Raw genomic sequence first — 21,161 nt, 5'->3', positions numbered from 1 at the left:
AGCTAGGATGCTATTTTGTCGCTTGCTTCCCTTTCCTCCTAATCGTTCTAATTTTGTCCAGGAAATGGCGGGAGAACTTTACAATGTTACGGCACCTCAGAAGGGTAAAGAAAAATTGGGTTAAGTGAAGGCATGGTAGCCTTGCTCTGACTTGAAACCGTGTTCCCGTTTTAACAATAACGTACGTTAGCAATTTGTAGTCTTAATACTATTTTGAACGTTTACGTCATGTTAAGATTAAATTTTTTTATCAGTTTTTGAGGCACAGAGAAAAAGTAAAGGGGCAGTGTCTAAAATATAAGCAAAATCCACATAAACGCTTATGGGGGAAAGAACTTTTCGTCGTTGTTAGATCATAGTTGACTGTAACGTTTGCAAGTCAATGCCAGCTACCAAGTGCATAACAAAGTGAGCTGAATAATTTTGAAATAATTATGTAATTTAGTTAGAAGAAACCCCTTCCAAATAAATCAACCTCATCAGTAATGATAATCGATTGTCATCATATTTCTCTTCTGCTTGTCTTCTAGAATAGATATCTGTTCAATGCACTCTGAAACCGCTTTCAGTTTCATACTTTGCCAATCCTACTGTGCTAAGCGACAGACTACCGATTCTAAAACTATTCTGCTGTCTAGTGCTTTTAATCAGTGAATCTACCGTATTTACAAAAAAAAAATATATTGAACATTATTTTATATTTTCTTAAACTATTTAAGCGACAGGTCCTGCTTATTGTTATTTTGTGTTTATCAAATGTGTTTTCTATCGAACATATTAATGATGTCAACGTTGCTGAGACTGAGGGAATGATTCATGCAACTTGACTATAATGCTGCTCTTTTGATTTATTGTATGATACGTTTTTACAAGAATTATGCAGTTATTAAATTCATTCCACCTGTTTTACACTTCGAAATACTGGCAAGCCTACACTTTGTTAAATAGCATGCTTAACTGTTTGACAAAATTGTTTTCTCCATAAAGTAGAAATAGAGTAGATGGCAACACTGAGCTTATTAAGTAACTTCGTGTTTTCGTAATGCAAATAAAAATTGGCTATCTGCACTCTCTCTACCGCGGAGAATCGAACATTGGATCTCAGCATTGTAAGTTCAGAAACTTGCTGATGAACCACTGGGGAACTTAACTAACTGAATAAGGTAGGTTTGAGGTGAACACAGTTTTTATGTGATCTTCGGAGCTTATGACCAAATAATTAAAAAATACGGCTTTGACAAACCTTCCACTTTTACGTTACTGAAACAATGCTTTCATATTTTATATTTTTTGAGCTGGTATTGATTATTCTTACTTTTATATTTTACATTGCTTAACTTATTTTAGTGCAGCTGATGATGACAAAGCCTTGTTGAAACGTTGTACATTTGCTGTTATGTTAAACTTGTATTAAAGTTTTCTTCATTACCCATTCAATCCGTCTCCAACCATTATTAGTGCTAAATGTTATAGTGTCGGAGCGTCGCCCAAATTTGTCAGTCATGTGACGTCACCATAAGGGTAAAGGTTTCAAAGGCTAATTCTAATTTTTCAAAATTCATTTTAAATAAACAAAACATATTTAACACTAATTATTTGAGGCTACATTAAAGCCGATCTGAATACGCATATAGAAGTGAAAGAAAACACTCATCTTCCTTCAAATTAAGCAGCAAGGCAGAAAAAACAACTGTGTACCAAATAAATGTCACTAACATTAAAACAGGTTTTAGAATCTCATACATCATTCATTTACCATCTTTCTAAATCCACTATAATATTAACTACCTTGATTTTTGTGGTGCCTTGTATACCTCCATTCTGTCAACATGAATAACTAAAAAAAAGCGACCTTTGGTTAAATGTTTGGTTATGAAAGACACTTAATTTCAGGTGTAAGTTGAATAACTTTTTTCATACATATTTTTAATTTTTTGAAATGTCGGTGTACTCATGCAGTACTACACCCCCTGATTACAGCCACACTTCAATGTTCTATACTGTTACAACGAGGTTTCTAACTTTAATAATACTATGTGTATCCCATTTTTATACTGAGGTAACCATTTTGTAGTTCTATACTTAATTACCCATCTTCTCATGCATAAACTTCATTTACGCCACCTACATATTTGACAATGCTATAATTTTATATATTAACGTTTTGTTTAATTAACTGCATTAATTTAGAAATAAGACATATCAAACAGTTTAACTTGAGGAAATTTCGTATCACCTCGAAAAAGCACTACAAACACCATTTTATTTTAAGTATTCAACCTAAAAATACATTTCTATAAATTTGAGCTGTAGACTAATAAACTTGGTTAATCCTTTCAGTTGTACAATTTATATACACAACTGACCCATTTTCAACAAGTGCATTACTTCGAGGTCCACACCCTTATAAGCTAAGCCTGGTTAGTGATTAGTATGTCGGAACGTTGATTAAGGGCCTATGGTTCAGTCATGCTTTTGAAAAAACAAATAGGTATAACCATTCTCTGCATTTTAGAGCCATGGGTGCGTTATAAAAGTGACAGGGAAAATCCCACTATTCTATTAGAGGAGCTCGAGAGTGAACGATGGGTGTTGTTGATTAGTTGCCTTCCGTCTAGGCTATTAGTTCAAAATTAGGGACGGCTAGTGCTTTGTGTAGCTCTTCACGAATACACGAAACAAAGTAAGCCACACCTCTATAAGCGAGTGGCAAATCTCTGAACAGAGCCTTAACTATGGAGTTTAATTACTCCATCGTACAGAAATCTTGGAATTGTTCTAAATTCATGTTTCGCCCTGTTGTTCTCAGTTCTCAGAGTGCTAAAGTCATATAAATTATATATGAATAGATTAACCTGGATACAGGTGTTTTGGAGCTTTTGTATATTCTGTTGGAAACTTCCTTTTATTACTTTGAATAACTTTTTCTGCTATCATGGGTGTAATGTTTATTTCAAAATATTTACTTCCCATAGTTTCTACTGCCTTCCACACCTTTTTGCCTAAGTCATAGAATAAATTTACTGTATCACAGCCACATATGGCCTACAGGAGCAATCCTGGCAAATCATCACTTAGCTCAAGAGAAATGTCATGCAAAGGAAAAGAAATGTCTCTGATTTCCTCATTGCTGTAATCACCTACAAGGTAAATCTTATACTTGGATTATCAACAATCTCATGTGCACTTCCTGTATTTTCGTCTAAGTATTTGCAAAGATAGTCAGAAAATGTTGTCTCGTAGGCTGATAGTGTCATGAATTTCTACATGATGGAATTGGACATCCAGGAATTATCTGATACTGTCTAGAATTACTAGCATCCGCAGGCTATTGGCTACTCTCTATATTTTTATTTTTTTGGCTTTCGATGGCAATGTATTCTACAAACCCAACAATGTTGATAGTACCAGTATGCTGTAAAATGGTACCAAATTTCTCCAACGGACCATACTGCATGATCTACAAATGTTGCATTAAACTAACAGAAAGCGCGAATTTTGGAATTAAAATTGAAATTAAAACTAAGGCAAATTACAAGTTCATGTTTCGTACATTTATAGTGCTAGTTTTAACGCCTCCTGTGGCCAAATCGTAAAATAATGTGTCACTGTTTCAGATAAGTGAGAACAATAGGGCAAAATACAAAATGTTATCAGAGATCATCAACAAACATTTGATATCAGTCTTGTTTTTATGTGGTGGGTTACTTAAATCAAAATCCTGAGTCACACCCCTCGCCTACTTTCTCCTGTGTTTCTTTAAAAAATTATTTACGAGAGCTCTAGTTACCTATTTAAGTTATGATGGCCACTCCCATAGACGTTTTTTCTGTCACGTATACTCTTCGAGGTGGCTCTTTGAGTACTATCATTCAACTAAGTTCCTATTTTTCATTTTTTTCAAGTATGAAATGATTTAGGTCTTGAAGCAAGTAAGCCTTATTGGAATTGTATTATGAATTATCTCTTCTAATATATATTTTGCAACTTAAAGTTATCAGATGGTACAATAAAGTTATCAGGTGATACAATGCACATTAAATCTCAAAATTTGCATTTTATCAGAGTTTCAACACATTTCTTAAACTCCAGCTTTCCGAATACAATTTGGTATTACATTAACACAGGAAAAGCAAAAAGACTGAAATGTCATTTCTACGTGTCTCACGTAAGAAAACTATGAATAATGCTGTTCTTCACAATAGTTTTGTACTAGAAGAATTTCACCAAACAGTCTGAAAGTTTTTCTAATCATTGTTTTGATTCTTCTTCCACAGAGAATTCACGTATTCACAAATGTAGTATTTGTTAAAGATGGTCCAATGGAAAATAACTGCTAAATATTTATTTATGATTTTTATAAATATATATATATAAAATCATTTAAAATACAAAATGAGTGTAATGCAAGATGATGCACGATATTTTTTCTAATTGCCACTTAAAGCAGAACATTTAGAAGCACTTTCCTATATACTTTTCAAAGAATGTGTGGTAAACAGGCATACTACGTGTTCTCCTCCATCCTTTCTCAATAAAAAGTTTTAAAATTCATCTACATATTATATATGTAATTTTAGTATAGAATGTAATTCAAGGTAACCATTAAAGTATCACATGCACTTTCTAGTGAGAACAATTCTTGTAAAATAGAGTATACTATATCAAAATAGGCAAAGATATTTTCCACTGGTAGGTTTAAGTGATACTTCATGGATACAGATACCTTGTTTTGATGTGTAACTGGTCATTAATCACATGGGTAGCACTTGCATCCTGACAAGAATTACATTGTTGTTTGTCGTATATATATAATGACGTATTTTCTCAGTCCGAAACAGAAATGATTTTGATTACAGATACATTTCAAATACAATCAAAAGCTCTCCAGTGGCTTAACTTCTCTCTCCTTAGCCCCCAGTGGCACAGCGGTATGTCTGCGGACTTACAACGTGGTGGGCAGAGCACAGATAGCCCTTGTGTAGCTTTGTACATAATTAAAAACAAACAAACTCTCTTCTTGTTTTCTTCGAACTCAGTTGAGGTCAGAAGATTCCGTTTTTTTTGTTTTTTTGTTCAGTAATACTAGATGTTTGAAAATTATTACCGAGAAATCTAAAGTCAATCAGTACACCTGAGAATACCACAAGTGTGCTTATGTACTTTGGCTTTTTTTTTTTTTGCACATTAGCTTCACGTTCTATATTTTGTTCTTCTCTGTTTTCTAGTTCAATTTGTTATATTTTGTTCTTCACCTCAATTAAATACATATGACAATACATTTTCGTCACATACATTATATATTTTGAAATTAATAAATGGTTCTGCACCGTAAATGAACAAGCACATTACAGGCAGCTTCTTGAAAAATCATTTAAAACACAACTGAGTGTTTGAGACGAAATTGCTTTCATATTGTTTTATAATGGCATATGGTGATATGATATTATAAATACACAGTAATTTACATATTTTTTCGTGTTATAAACTAAGTTTAGAAAGCCAATAACACGAAAAATTATGTAAATTACTGTGTATTTGTAACATTACCATAATATTTCTCTTAACACTTTGGCTGTTGTCTTATAATATATTAATCCACATTCTGGTGCCAAATTCCTGAAGTGCCAAGAATCAATCACAATATCCTAGAGTCGAATGTCACAAAGAAACTTTATATTTGAAATATTATGGTCTGTGAACCACTGGAGGGTCACGGGGCACATTACTAATAGTGCCATGTGACCCTATAGTGGGTAACATGACAGCCAACGTGTTAAACTGTTTAATTTCATTAAAAATACACAAAAGTGTAACATGTCCATTAAAAGAATTTTTTAATAAAAAATAATATGTGTAACAATTTAAAAAAAGAAGAAAGACGCCATGTTTCGTCACTAGGGCCCCATATTAATAGACAACTGACCCACCTTTAGCGTTAGTCAGAGCTTAATATCTGTTATTAACACTTACAACCAACCGTCTGTGAAATAGACCGTCACTTTTTTTACTCTTTCTGTCTAAGTGGTGTCGTTTCGAAACCCTCAAAACGGTTCATTGGAATTCAGGTCAGGGTTTTGGCTTCAAAAGATTCTGATGTTATTTGTCTCAATCCACTTCTGAACGTAGGTACAATATAGCGTGGTGTTTTATCATAGAATTCTATCAGTGCAGGCGATGCAGCATTGTCTAGAATACTACAGTATAACAAGGCATTTATTGCTATCTCATTTAATACTAATTGATTAACTCCAAATTAAATAGAACAGACCCACTCAGTTATATATCCCCACAAACCCTTATAATTGGGACAATACGGTCAAACCCAATCTATCGTTTTAGTAGCCGTCAAACCTAGATCGACAAATCCCAAGTGAGCAACAATGACCAGAAGGATTCATCGCTTCATATAATGTTTTTTTTTAATTCTCTATCCAATCTAAATATACAGAGCATCAAGATGATACATCTTGTAATCACACACTCTGCAGTTTGCTTGTGAAATCAGAGAGCACAGAGTTTCTAAGACAGTGGAGGTTGACATACAGTTCCCGAACTTTCACTGTGGACTTTGATGATGAATTTAATGTGAAATGCACAGTGTTCAGTTACAAGATATTTTAGAGTTTATTTGTTCAAAGAGAGATTAATTTTGGGTGGTTGGTTCGTTATTTCACATCAACAAAGCGTATTCCATTTCTTCAGCATATTACCCTAGTGAACTTAGGGTTAGGTAAACGAGCTGTAATATCTCAGACAATCGTATCATCAATGCTGTAATCTAAAACCACTTCTCTTTGAATGTCTGTAATGATTTTTTTCGAGTTTTCGTATCACCAATTCGCTGTCTGTAGCAGTTTATGAAATTTATAAACCTTTTGTGCAACAGTCCGCCATGTGATTCACGAGTACATTCAGTGGAAAAGTACCCATTTCTTTCCGGTTTGCACTTTCTGAATGCTTTTGATAGCGTATTCCGAAAATTTCAGTGCCAAGACTGCTTATTTAATACAAAAATACGCTGAAACATTCTATCCTTCAACATGAAAACAAATATAATACGTTTTAATGTGTTACGTTTTGATATTAGGCTACATCAGACACAACTGAACAGAATTCGAAAGTAAATAACAGTTGAACGCTTTTGAAACTGTGGAGTCGAAGTCTTGTATTCAACAATGATATAGATTAATACACAAAGTTAGTATAAATGTGATTGTTATTAGTAAAATATATACATGTACAAGAGAATTTCGAGCTGTTTCGTTTCACTCTTCAGAGTTAGCAGTATATTTGTAAATATAATAAAAAGGAATTCACAAATATAGACAGAATGCCACTTTTTTATTACTTTACGTTTCTTTGTTCAAATACTGAGATTATGATTCGGGAGCTCATGCGATAGATACAAAGTGAATACTCTAGCTAAAGAATCATCATATATGAGAATAAATAACGATAATTAGCAATATGTGTGACTTCTAATATCAATAAGAATAACTTATTATTGAAGCATCTTCTTTAAGCTATTAAAATGTAGAAGAATTTATTTGTTTGTTAATTTTTTTTGCGTAAAGCTACGCAAAGGCTATATATGCAAAGCCGTTTCGCATTTTGAAACGACAGACTAGAGGGAAAGCAGCTTGTCAACAGCTACGTTTATCTGATCAAATAGTTGTATTTGACTGCCACTTTTATAGTACACCCATGGTGTGGAGTGAGTTTTGAAACAAGGGTACAAGAACCATGAACTCGCAAATGTAGAACAAAGAAGGTTCAGAAATAAAAAATAGCGTTTTCGTAATTGCATCTTCAATCGTTGCTGTTCTAAAAGTAACCAACAGCCTCGAGATTTGCCATATATTATTCAGTATTTAAGTTAACATAAAATATTTTCACTTTATTTCAAGAATAAAAAAATAACAGTAGAGAGTAGCATATTTAAGAAAATCCAAAAAATAAATCCGTGATTTTAACTTAGTTCCCACTGCAGTAAGCTGAGGCCAAAATATATGGTTAACTTTCAAAATTATCGCATTATACCTTAATGATATTCTGAAATGAGTCGATTTCAAGGTATCCCAACTACGTTTAATATAACTAGAAGAATAAAAGTGAGCCGCAACCATCGCCTTGAAAACTCTTCATCGCTTACAAAAATTCGTTATATTTTAGCGTTCCGGTAAATAGCTTCCAGTTTATTCCATCATCTTCTATTTTGTCATTCTCTTTCTTTTAATACATTTATATATTTATGTTACCTTACAGCAAACTTAGTTTACAGCTTTTGGAGATTATTTCATGCTTATTGACAAATACATTGGTTTGCTGTGAAAAAAGCGGTAGCAGCTGAGAAATTGATTCATTTAACGGAAATCTTAATTTGAATATAAATAAAAAAAGGACGAAAAGAGTTTTATTTGTTTGTTTTTTAAGTTAAGCACAAAGTAACACAATGGTCTATCTGTGCTCTACCCACCACGGGTATCGAAACCCAGTTTTTAGTATTGTAAGTCCGCAGACATACCGATTTACCACTAGGGTGGGGGGCAGAAAAATAGTTCTAATACATATTCATATTTAAAGATAACATACAACGTTTTTACTTAGATCATCGTCGGGTATAAAATAACTTCTTTAATTCAGCTAAGATTATACAGCAAGAGAAAAAACCGTTTTGATCACGAGAAATAACAATGAGACGAGCACGCACAATTATTATATGCTTTTCAACGAACGACATTTTTACTGGCGTAGAGAATTATCTGCTTATCGTATGGTATGAACGCCTTTTCCAAGCTGGCGAAGCATGATTAATATTAATTATACTGTTATAAGACATTATTATTAGTCCTATTATATTTTAAACATTGTATTCTTTATCTAGTCCTTTAGAGATTTTCAATAGTTAGAAGATAGTATAATAATAGTATTCCAGCCGCATAATAATTGTTGTAACAAAATGGCTTATATAAATAGTATTTCAATCACTACTGTATCTGCTGTGGCCCAGCCGATATGATGAGCTCTGGATTGAGCGAAACGCGTCGTCAGCAATAGATATATTGAACATAGCGTGATTGGAATACTATTATATACAGTCTTCTAACTCTTGAAAATAACGAAAGGACTAGATATAGAATGCAGTGTTGAAAATATAATAAGCCTAATACAAAAGTCTTATGACAGTATAATTAATATTAATCATACTTCGCCACTTGGAAAAACCGTTCGTACCATAACAAAAGCAGGGAGTTCTCTAAATAAGGAAAACTTTCTCTCAATGAAAAGCGTATAATATTTGAGCATGCTCACATTATTGTTGTTATTTCGTGATCTAAATATTCTTATGGTATATAAATTCAGTTGGATTAAAGAACAATTATTTTATATCTGATGATGATCTAGGTACATACAAATGTTGTACATCATTTTTAAATATTAGTAAGTACTAAAATATGTTTCCATTATCGACGTCATTTGTTCTTTCAAGCTAATGAGTACTTAAATGCATCTTTATGTATGGATAAATACTCAGAACATTCGATCAGATAACTGGATACTCTTACACATGAATATAATTATTGCTCTGTTGTTGATGTTGTTTTACTTGTGGTATTATTATACTTTGCCTTAACTTTATGTGTCAAAAAGGTTCTCTATGCAATGTACCAGGTTATTTTTGTGACGCTGCCTGCCAGGAAACGCTGACAGATGTATATTACATTTCCATAAGCCTTTGAGGCCAGCAATACCTTGATTTGGTTTGAGAAAAACCAACAACAAAAAAATATGCCCTTGTGGCATCAAGAAAACGACTTAAATAAAGGCGTGGTATTAGTAGAACGAGCTGAAGGCAAACATCTTAATACTATATTAACAGCGTGACCTAAAACATGTTATTTGCCGATGGAAAAATAAACTTGCGCTTCCCGGTGGATGATTTCAGAAAAAAACAAAAACATTTTAGCTACAATTAGACTACATTTTAAGCCATTTAAGTAATATACAGCAAAAGTGAAGTCACTGGCTTTAATATTGATTTTCACGTAGATGATATGCAGAAACATGCTATTATTATCTTATAATTGTTTCTTACAAGCTATTAATTGCATTATGTTTTATGTACGATAAATATTTGTCGCTTATAATTTAGATCACATAAGTAAGCAGTAATATTTCGACCGTTAGATGTCAATAATTTTCCATGATTTCTTTCCAGAACAATAGCATTCAGTTGGGGATAGGCCAAAGAGAACACAGAAGTAAATTCTGGGAAAAAAAATCAACAAGGTATGATAGTCCGGATAAATATTTTGCCTTATATAATTGGTTGTTTTATTAGTTAGAATACTGTTTAAGATTAATTTTCATTTAGAGTTAAACAGTCGACAGAAACGGCTTCAGCAATGAAAAGTAGTACGAAGAACAAAACGGCTAAACACTGCTGTCAATAAATGTATTTATTAGTACAGATAATGTTTCAGGCTACTGCCCCTCCTCAGTTGTGAGGAAGGGCTGTAGCCTGATCTCAAACTTTAACTATTCTATATAAATCCAGCTTTTAAGTTAGTATATACTGTAGGTATGTATATCCAGCTAACTCCTCCCACAGTTACAGAGCTAGCTGGACCAAACTTAACAGAGGGGTTGGGAATGGCCGGTAGGTGTCCTTATTTTTGTGACGTAGCCCTCACCTCTTTCAAGGGGAGTACCAAGGGGGACTGAAATGCCCTCGATAGGTGGGGTCTGAGACCAAGTTTTCAGGTTGCTGAATCAGAATCCAATATCGAATTTTATGTACCTGGCCCACTTCTGGATCCCTGGGTGGTCTTGTTTGATACCGTGTTTATACTCCTACTTATAAACTATTGGAATTAAATTTGGAACACGTGCCCAGGTACCACGGGCGGATTTCTAACGTTTTTTGTTTTGCTTTTCAGATCCAGACACCCTTGGGCTAGCTATAAAAGTAATTAAAGATATTGGTGGAGTTAGATTCGTACAATGGGACTTCTGTGAATCATGAGGGGACCTTTGAACCCTGTAGTGGGTCGCAGGTATTTTATGATAGCATGTTAAATTCGTGCAAGCGACACTGAAATATTGAATTAAACGAAAGTGTGTTTATGGTTTGCACATGTAAGCCGACTGACTTTCTAGCCTCTGTTTGCGAATATCACATCAAATGGAGTAGAATTACTTAGGTCCACGCTAAAAGTCTGTGCAGTCTTACAGTTCCAGTCGAAATTTTATTGTTATTTTAACTTACATCCTTAACTAGTCATTGCAGAAAAGGTACACAATAGGTATTGATGCAAGAAATAAATCCATTATTGTTATCATTATGTACAAAAATTATAAAGAGATGACTCAAGATAAATCTTTGTACAATATCTCAAAATAGGATAACTTTATAAAAGGAAGTAGAAGGTGTACGTTTAACTATTCGTACATCAGGTTTGAACATCGATGTTAAGCTAGTTCTAATCTATAAATGGTTTCTTGTTTAGTTTAACCAAATGAAGACAGACATATTGACTACAAGCAGGTCTTGATTTGTTGTTTACTTTAACCAGATGAGGACAGAAATATTAATTACTAGGTCTTATAGAAACCTTATATATTTCAGTAATGTTATTTATGATTTTTTTGTTGCAGGATAAACCTTTGGCATATGTCATCTCTTTTCCAGACCTTACGACTGATATAAACAGTATGCTAACACCAAGTAAGTTTGTTGTCATAGACAGTGTTTGCTTCTGTTACCTAGAGTAGCATGCATTGTTTGAGAGAGTTTAGTGTTGTGACTTGAATAAGAAACATGATGGGAACTTAAATAAACTTTCAGTTTTATTCAGCATCCCAGTTACTTAAAAGTACACTGAAAGTTATCAAGTTTTTTGGTATTTCAAGATAGCAGCATGATGAAGCTTCTAGTTAAATTCCTTCAGATCCATCACTGTAATAATAGCTTGATTGTGTTTAGTAATTGTAAATTTGCTAGACTCATATTCAGCCTTATACCCTTGATTAGGTTTAGACTTATCGTTTATTCACATATTTGTTTTTTCATAACAGCAATTATTTTTTGCAATATCTAAAACAACTTTTACAACTAATCGTAAGCCTCCATCTTTGTATATATGCAAATGTGAAGTCGAGGTTATACGAAGTAATACAGAGAGCGTTATTCTAGCAAAAAAATGCTTTATTTTTTATATGTTCCATAGATAGTATGCAAGAGAGTAAAAAGTAATTAAATAACTCAGATACGTGTACTAGAAAATTAAGTATTGATTCAGAAACCGAAGATAGCTATAAGTCCGAAGAAAACCCCGTTATATCCCAAAATGTTAGAAATAATATGAAACAATATCCTTGCGACTATTTTGAAGCCAACGTTTCATTTTAGTGTGATTTTAAAGACATAAAAATCTCGATTCAAAATAGTGTCAAATTAACATTATGTAAAATAACATTTAATTAGTGAATTAATGACAAACACTAAATTTCCAAAACAATCATTTATGTGTAACACATTGACCCATAATAACACATAGAAATAAACGCTTATTCTGAGTTCACATACTAGTCTTTAGTTTATTAATTTACATACTTCACAGAGCAATCGGTTAGCGTGAAAAATATCACGTTTTTAGTCTTAACCAATATGTAATTTAATATAAAACTCATTACTATCGACACCACTTAAATTAAAAAAAAAGTCAACTCAGTGTTTTTATTAGTATGTATAAGTTAAGAGAGAAATTGAAGCACAAAAGTTTTAGTATCATATAGTCCCAGAAAGGTAAGTAGAATTGGCGTATTAATCTACACATCCATTTTTATAGTCGTTGATACAAAACAATGCCATCCAGTTTAAAGTAATTCAAAAACGTCGTTATAACTTCACTTTTAAAATGGAATGATACATTTAGAGATTCACACTACGTACATGAAATACCAAGGGATTTGTTAGTCCAGTAAACTTAAGTGGTCATGGCAATGCTATTACTTTTTAATACAAACAGGAATGTTTATTACTTCAGTTGGACAAATTATCGTTTTTAGATGACTGAATAAAAATGTATGAATGGAAGGAGTAAAGATCACCAAGAGATGACGTGGAAATCCAATTCAGTGCCACATTAAATGTATAGTTCTGGAAGTGGAGACAAAGCTATAGAACTAATGGCATGTCAAGTACAGAATAGAGATACACCCATTTCCTCGGTGGCATTACACATTTAAACGTATGGCACTCCTACACATAACAGTTACAGAAAAAGTTTTCATCAAGAATGTGATCACGAACTGTATTAAAACAAGACTGATTGCGAGCAATTCCCAGATGCCAACGAATGGGTGCAACATGTGTACGGCATCATACCATCTGTTCAAAAACTTTACATGAGTAGTACCGCCCAGTGATAGGCATGTATGATGGGGCTGCAATATACTGGACCCACGCATGGTATGTTTTAGCTGCAATATAACTGGACTGTATTTGAACGTGCATAAGGTCATATTAAGTCTGTTTCCCATCTATTAGAGGTACTGTTCAGCTACCTTGCATTTGTTTTCGTGTCTGTTCAATTTTCGTTCATCTGTTTAACTTTCTCTGGTCTTAATAGACATGTTGATGATTCGCATCTTGGCCTGCTTCTGGCCGACTCCAGAGTCTCAGTTCATGGCTGCATTTGTGACACATAACATGACACGCACTTTTTGTCTGGTCATCCTCTATCGTCTTCCCACTAGGAGATTGGCGCTACAATCCTGTACTTTTCAATAAATTCATTCGTTGTGGGAGTCAAACCCTTTCGTTGTTGTGTTTAATGATGCTGTAGAGTTATATGTGCATTACTGCCAAAGAAAATAGCGGATACCTTTGTAAAGTCTTCCCAAATCATTCATTCTATTACATACCAAACCTTGTTCAGTTGACTGGATTACTTATACTTCCCATATCATGATTACTTGTTGGAACGGCTTCCGAAGTTTCTGATGGACACTGGTATATCTTTGGGTGTCTTCCCATCCCGTAATGGACGTAAATTAATACTCTATAGCTTCGACTCCATTTTTCTACCCTTTACATTTAAAATGACAAAGGAATAATTTCAGGTGATCCTTTTTAATATTGCTGTTTTAAATATTTACTTGTGTCAGAATATTCATTACAGTAACTGATGGTAGCGTGGTTGCGATTAGGCAATATTGTTACTGCTTAAACTAATGAACATTTTACTGGAAATGAACTAATTATTTCTTGCGTTTAAATTCCAGAAGAAAATATTCCGCGTAAGAGAAGACGAATTATACATGGTGCAGTTGTTCAATTTTTACATGTAGGTAATGATGTCTCGATCTTTTGTCATGATCACAAAGAAACATGATTGGAAACGATATCTTTCTTCTTATTTCACCTGCTTAAGTAATATTATGGTCATCAGCAAAAATGTTAATTTGCTCTACTTCTTCTTGAAAGGGTAACCACCTTGAGCTGGGTCCTCTTGCCAGTAACGCAGATCAATTTCAGGGAGGTCTTTACAAGGTATCCTGGGGTTACTACAAAACAAAAAGTAAATATTACATTGTCATTACTCGTAAAATTTGAAACAAATAAACGTTATACACAACTTAGTAATACAAGAAAAGCTCTATGATGCCCAAAGGTTTGATTGTTTGTTTGTTTTTTGAAATTCGCGCAAAGCTACACGAGGGCTATCTGCGCTAGCCGTCCCTAATTTAGCAGTGTAAGACTAGAGGGAAGGTAGCTAGTCATCACCACCCACCGCCAACTCTTGGGCTACTCTTTTACCAACGAATAGTGAGATTGACCGTCATATTATAACGCCCTCACGGCTGAAAGGGCGAGCATGTTTGGTGTGACGGGGATTCGAACCCGCGACCCTCAAATTGCGAGTCGAGCGCCCTAACCACCTGGCCATGCCGGGCCCGCAAAGGTTTGAACATTCAATCTTTAAATACTATGTTAATTCATTTTCATCTATTTTGTTATATTCGTATATATATGTTTTAAATTTATCATAATAAGGTAATCTGTGACGAACAGAAAATTATTATTATTTGATTTACATTGCAACATCTCTCGTGCTTCTTTTATTGGCGTGCTGTACTGTGAATCTGAGAATTCATGGTTCGCGTTTTGTTTCTGCTAAAACGCCATTTGCACTTTGGGGTCATGGGAAGTTTATACGAGCGACGGTAAAATTACACTAGTCAGCTAAATTACCCGAAGATCAGGCGGTGGATGCTCTTGACTAGCTGTTTTCTTTCTAGTCTATCAGTTCAAAATTAGAGACACTTAGCACAGGTAGCCCTAAAATAGCTATGCGCGTATATCGGCAATATGCAAACTTCGCCTAGAACTGAAACAAGCCAGTTTTTTAGGGCACTTTTCAAAGAGAAAGTTAGTATGCAAGTCTTCACTATCCTATAATGAAATGTATTACGCATGCACATACCTATACATCAAATATGAAACACCTGTGAACATTAATTGTTATCATTTATTGTATTTTAAAGCAAATGTCAAACTCTAACTTCATATTCGACTAAATTGTTGTTTTTAATGACTCACTTCCGACTTTATCTTTTGTAGTTGCCATGATATGTTAATATTATAACAACTTTTTAATTAATGCTGTTATATTATCAAATAACTAAAAAATACATTTTGAAAAGACTTTAAACATTGATCAGCGAAATTTTAATTTTCATTTCACTCACTAGATGGGGTGAGCAAGTCGCATGGGGTTGAGTTGGATGGTAGGTAAATCATCGGCATTTTCACAGAGTAGCTTGGACTGGGAAGATTTTCTGATCTCCTGAAGTTGCTCTGTAAAAAGTAATGACAAAATTATTATATCCATGTAACATATAAATAAATATGATAAGAAATGGTAGTAACTTTATTATTATTATTAATCAACGTACACTCTTAAGTTAACCGATATAATGAAATATGTTTTGTATATTTAAATTAACATCTGCATTATATCCATATAATGAAGAAATGGTTACTTTTACTCTGTTTTCAGTATTAAATTTCTTGTCTTAAATAAAATTTTAACTAGTGTATGTTATAATTTTATCCACTCTCTCTCTTATTTGCCGATCGAGCTTTGGCGAGACACTCAGATTGTACTAGGATAACATCTTTAATAAAAACCTTACAGATCACTCGGGCCCTCCGACAATAAAATACCTTAAATATTCAAAAATAGATATACGGTTGCATTATAGCATTTTCTACAACAGGGAACCTTCAGAGATAAATGAAATAGCAAGTAAAATGTAGAAATCTGTTGAAAAACAGGAAGTATAATTTACCGTGTCTGGGCCAAAATCACATGGGTTTGTGTAACTTGACGTGTCATGGGATGCAAAGAACAATTTGAAAGTTGAAGTCAGTATTAGGGCAATACAGAACAACTTATGCATTTGCTATATTTGGCATTTTTTTTATCTAATTGTTTGCTCAGTACAAAACAGTCACGGAAGTGAAATAGTTGTTGTATTTAGTTAGCATAAAGCTATTTGCGCTCTGTCCATCGCGGGGAATAGAATCACATATTTTAGTGTTATAAATCCATAAACTTATCACCTGACCCACTGGACAACGCGTGAAATAGTAACAAACGAAAAATGAACTTGTGTTGTGTTAAATGGAGAACAATGTAAACATATTTAATGATTATTTTATAAAAAAAAAGAACATGTAAAAATAAAATAATTATTAGAAACAAGACGTAAGAAAGAAAAATAGAAATTCGTTATCGAATATAAAAGGTGCAAATTATGTAAGACAGATAGGTGAAATTTGCAGTTGGAAAGTCAAAAGTTGAAACTTATTGTTTAATTGAGAGAGAAAATATCAATGGTCGAAAATCATTGATCTCAGAATCAATGTTAATGCCATAAAGGTTAATTGTATTAAAAATAGCAATTCAGTAATCTTCTTTAATTTTCCTATCTGCTTTAAACTGAAATCCAGTTTCGATACCTGAGAGAGCTATATCATTGATAGAATTATCGAGTTGGTTAAACTGTTGAGCAACAGGAAGGTCGTTTTCAGTGTTAATAGAAAGTTTATGGCTGTTACAACGTTCTCTAGAAGTTGCTTTTTCGTAAGAGTTTTCATACAAAGTTACACAAGATCTATCTGTATATAGCTGTCCCTATTTTTGAATTGGTGGAGTAGAGGAAAGGCAACTAGGCAATAGTACCCACTTGTAACTTCTGAGTTACTATTGTCTGACCCAATAGTGCAATTTTACTGTCACTCTGATAGTGCACCCATGGCCCCAAAGTGCGGAGCATGTTTCTGCAGCAATGAGATGCGAACCATGAAACCTCGCATTCTTCAAGCCACGCCTAGCCTCGTTTGTGTTTGTCAAACATAGTGACGATTAATTTTTAATTTTTTTCGCTTTTGGAAATAAATGTTTCGTAAAGTGCAAGTGGTCTCTTTCTTAAATAAATAGATAACACACTTAAAAGCAACAACAAATTTTTGTTTACAGAATAAACATTCTTATTTGAGACTGATATACAGTCACCATTATACTCAACATGCTTCGACGCACTAAATGTCACTTTCAGGAGTATAAATCACAAGAACATTCTACTATTTATATCATAGATGCAAATACATGCAAGTTAAGATAGAAAGCATAAATAGTAGAATATTCTTGTGATTTATACTCCTGAAGATGACGCATTAGAGCCTCGAAACGTGTCGAGTATAATGGTGACTGTATATCGGTCCCAAATAGTGTGTTTATTGTGTAAACGAAAAGTTTATTTATTTATGATTTTAAAAAAGTATCCAAGAAAACGTTTTATCATAACCTCTTTCTTAGCCATTTAGTGGTCTTGTGTTTGTCCGAGAAAGTATCAGTAGTTTTCATGAATTTGTAGCTCTTACAACGAACCTTGTTATAAAGTCGTTAACCTTTCTGTGTAGTTGTGTACTACATCTAGAATGAACCAGAATATCTTTATTTAATTTTGTTTTTACGGAGGGAAACAAGAGGAACTTCGGAAATATTTTAAACGGTCATTTGGATGAAGCAAATAATGTTTCTTTGTTTTATTTTTTACAGTTAGAGAACCAGTTTCTGTTTGTTTGTTTCTAGCACAAAGCTACACAATAGGTCATCCCCACTCTGTCCACCATGAGGAATAGAACCCCAAATTTTACCATTGCAAGTCCGTGAAGTTTCCTCTGGCGCACTGGGGGGTCTTTAGTTTCTGATGGTACGTAATTACAAGTGGAAGTCTGTTAGGTGTTTAGTGTTGGGTTGTTTAAGGACAGTTTGAGGAAATGAACATTAAAGGACCACAACCTGTAGACAGTTTTATTTTAACTATGAACGTTTCTTCTCTGTACACTAATACCGCAGAAGATGTCTTGGAATTTTAAAAATTGCACTTAGTTTAACTAATCTGTCCGAATATATAATAAAAAAAATTGACTTAGCCAGACTTGTCTTAACCTTGATATTAGCTTTAAATGACTTAGAATTCAACAACCAGCATTATATTCAGGCTAATGATACTATCATGGGTACCAAATTGGCTCCTAATTTTGCTATCATATTAATGCTTAGAGAAAAGCAGTGTGAAATCATACATTTGAAAATGTTACATTGGTTACGTGTATTTAGGCCGTTGATATTGAATCTTTCTCAAACTCATTTTCACATGCTAACCTCTTCCAAAACACTATTAGGTTTATACTTGACTATTTATCCCCACACACGAACTTTCTTGATGTTGCTGTTTCTATAAAACACAGGATTTAACACACTAACTTATACAGATATCACTGAGATTGTTAGCAGTTTATCCAGCTCTGCCTTGCTTTATTTGGCAGAGCTAGGTATAAAAATTGGGGTACAGGCATTCTGCACATATACATATTAAGCCATATCGGTGCGGTAAATATCCAATATCTGTCTGTGGATGCATCTCATTCTAAACAAGTTGATCGATCCAAACCAAATCTGACATGATAACTTAGCAGTCCAAAATCAAACCAAATTCATATTAAACATTCCAATATATTAAAAATAAAAACATAACTCCGTATATTGTTACTGCAGTAGCTATTGTAAAGAGTTTAGTTTGAACAAAACTCACACCACAACGAAATTCTGTAAGTCAAAGCTTATAAATAAACTTTTTTAGCAGTAATACAATACTACAATATTCAGCTACAACGCGGGGAATAAAGATATTCCAGCTTTGCCATTTCTGCCAAGTTTCTCGACTCGACTGCTACAACATTTCATTTCTACTGTTTTACAACAATGAACGCTACTGAAAACCCTCGCAGAGTAAATTTGTTCATTTTTAGTAAATTTGTGCACGTTTTCAAGATAAAAAAGTCTTTTTCATTAACCTTCAAAACTTTTAAGGTAAGATATTTAAAATACATTACAAGAGTTTCAAAAATAAAGCCCATTATGGACTGAGAATTCTCTTCTATTTGTAGACTTTCATCGGATCTGTCGGGCTATCACCAAGAGTAGAGCTGGATATGTAAGTTGTCGCTCAAAAATTAGTCAACTTGCACACCTACTTAATTTGTTACCAAATTTGGCACCTCTCCCACTCCAAACATTTTTACCTTCAGTCAAGTATTACTATCAACAAAATTTGTACTGAGAATAACAATTAGAGAGAAAATACACAAAGAATTACTAAAACAATCCATGATATAAAAAGAGAATAAAAACTCAGAAACTGACTGAAAGAGCAAAGAAGATTAAAAAATAAACCATTTTCAAACTACCTAACACAAAGCATCTAAGAGGATTCTTCTTGTAATTACGTACTATAATACTTAAGTACGAATCACGTTTCATTTACTTCAACAGAATAACCGTTAAAAATGAAATTCTTGTTGTTTCCTTCTGAACAAAGAAATACTCAGAGATATTCCAATCCATGCTAAAATGAGTTAAACACCTCCACACAAAGGGTGCCGACCCTGTAATGAAGTTTGTTGTCAGACCAATCGCTTCATGATAACTACCGATAGTTTCTCATAGAAAAGCAAGAAATATTACTGAAAAAAGACCAATTACAATTCACGAAACACCACCTATAGTGGTGTAACGATGAGTCTGTTGAACAAACCAAACGGCTTGTAGAAAACGTCTTTCTTTAACACTTCAAAATTCCTTTCTGGCCATTCTATCAATGAAATAGTTCCTTATCTATCGAGTTTTAATCTCAAGCAGAGAGAAATCAAAGAAGCTTATTGCACTGTCAATCTCAACTCTTAATACTATTAACTCTTATTGCATTGACCTTGATTCTGGCATCAATATCTCCTTTGTTAGTTGAACGTTATGTTTCAACTCTTCAGTTACTATCTTTAACTTTCTGCTCTGCTTATTTTATTTACACAGCTTTGCTGTAAGAAACTAGCAAACAAATTTACTCATTTCTTTAATAATTATTGTATAAAAAATATTTTCTCTGCATTGTTATTCATTTGACACATTACAAGTGTATGTTTAATTTTATGTTTTGGTATTGAGCAAAAGATATATAAATTATAAAATACATACCAGCAAAATAATCAATATTGATTAATTGTTTTATGCTTTTCTAATCTTTTCCTAATCTTTCAAACTGTTCTTTGTATCTCGTGACACGTAAATTAAGTAACCTATCTGACTAACAATTGAATTCCTGTTTTCAAATCATTTCCACACATTACACTCCATTTCATCATTCTTCCTTTACTCCGGAAGAAGACAGTCCTACCTGTCGAGAGAGCTAAGGTTAGATGTGTTTGGGTGTGATTTGCTAAGCTTTTTGGTCCTACGTGTTTTTACTATCATAAAAATATATGTTATATTTATTCTAAATTTGATATTTTTATTACATTAGCTAAATTAGTATTTTAGTTTCTGTAGTGCAGATTGGTGTATAGAAGATATATTGATATTAGAAATAAACAACTCTTTAAAACCAAATTGTTGTATTTCCTTAATTGGACACTGAACGTTTCACTTCACAACTTCTCTGGGAGCGTTCCACTAAAACACAAACCGTAACTAACAGTATAAATCTTCAAGTGTCTAGCTTGAAGCGGTTTGTGTTTTAGTGGA

General features: G+C 33.4%; 1 protein-coding gene across 2 annotated transcripts in view; it reads right to left on the bottom strand.

Annotated features, from left to right (window-relative positions):
- Positions 1–12,278: 12,278 nt before the first annotated feature.
- Positions 12,279–21,161, bottom strand: part of LOC106465457 (peroxidase-like) — an 84,346-nt gene continuing 75,463 nt past the window's right edge. For both annotated transcript variants that reach the window (XM_022393749.1, XM_022393754.1), the window contains exons 15-16: positions 15,760–15,868; positions 12,279–14,574 (exon numbers count right to left, since the gene is read on the bottom strand). In XM_022393749.1, the coding sequence (XP_022249457.1) occupies positions 14,478–14,574; positions 15,760–15,868 (206 nt within the window). In that variant the 3' untranslated portion in view covers positions 12,279–14,477. The remainder of the gene's footprint in view (positions 14,575–15,759; positions 15,869–21,161) is intronic.

This window comes from Limulus polyphemus, unplaced genomic scaffold (assembly GCF_000517525.1).
Source record: "Limulus polyphemus unplaced genomic scaffold, Limulus_polyphemus-2.1.2 Scaffold68, whole genome shotgun sequence".
Lineage (NCBI taxonomy): Eukaryota > Metazoa > Arthropoda > Merostomata > Xiphosura > Limulidae > Limulus > Limulus polyphemus.
The sequence above is the reverse complement of the archived record's forward strand: the minus strand, read 5'-3'. Positions and strand labels throughout refer to the sequence as shown.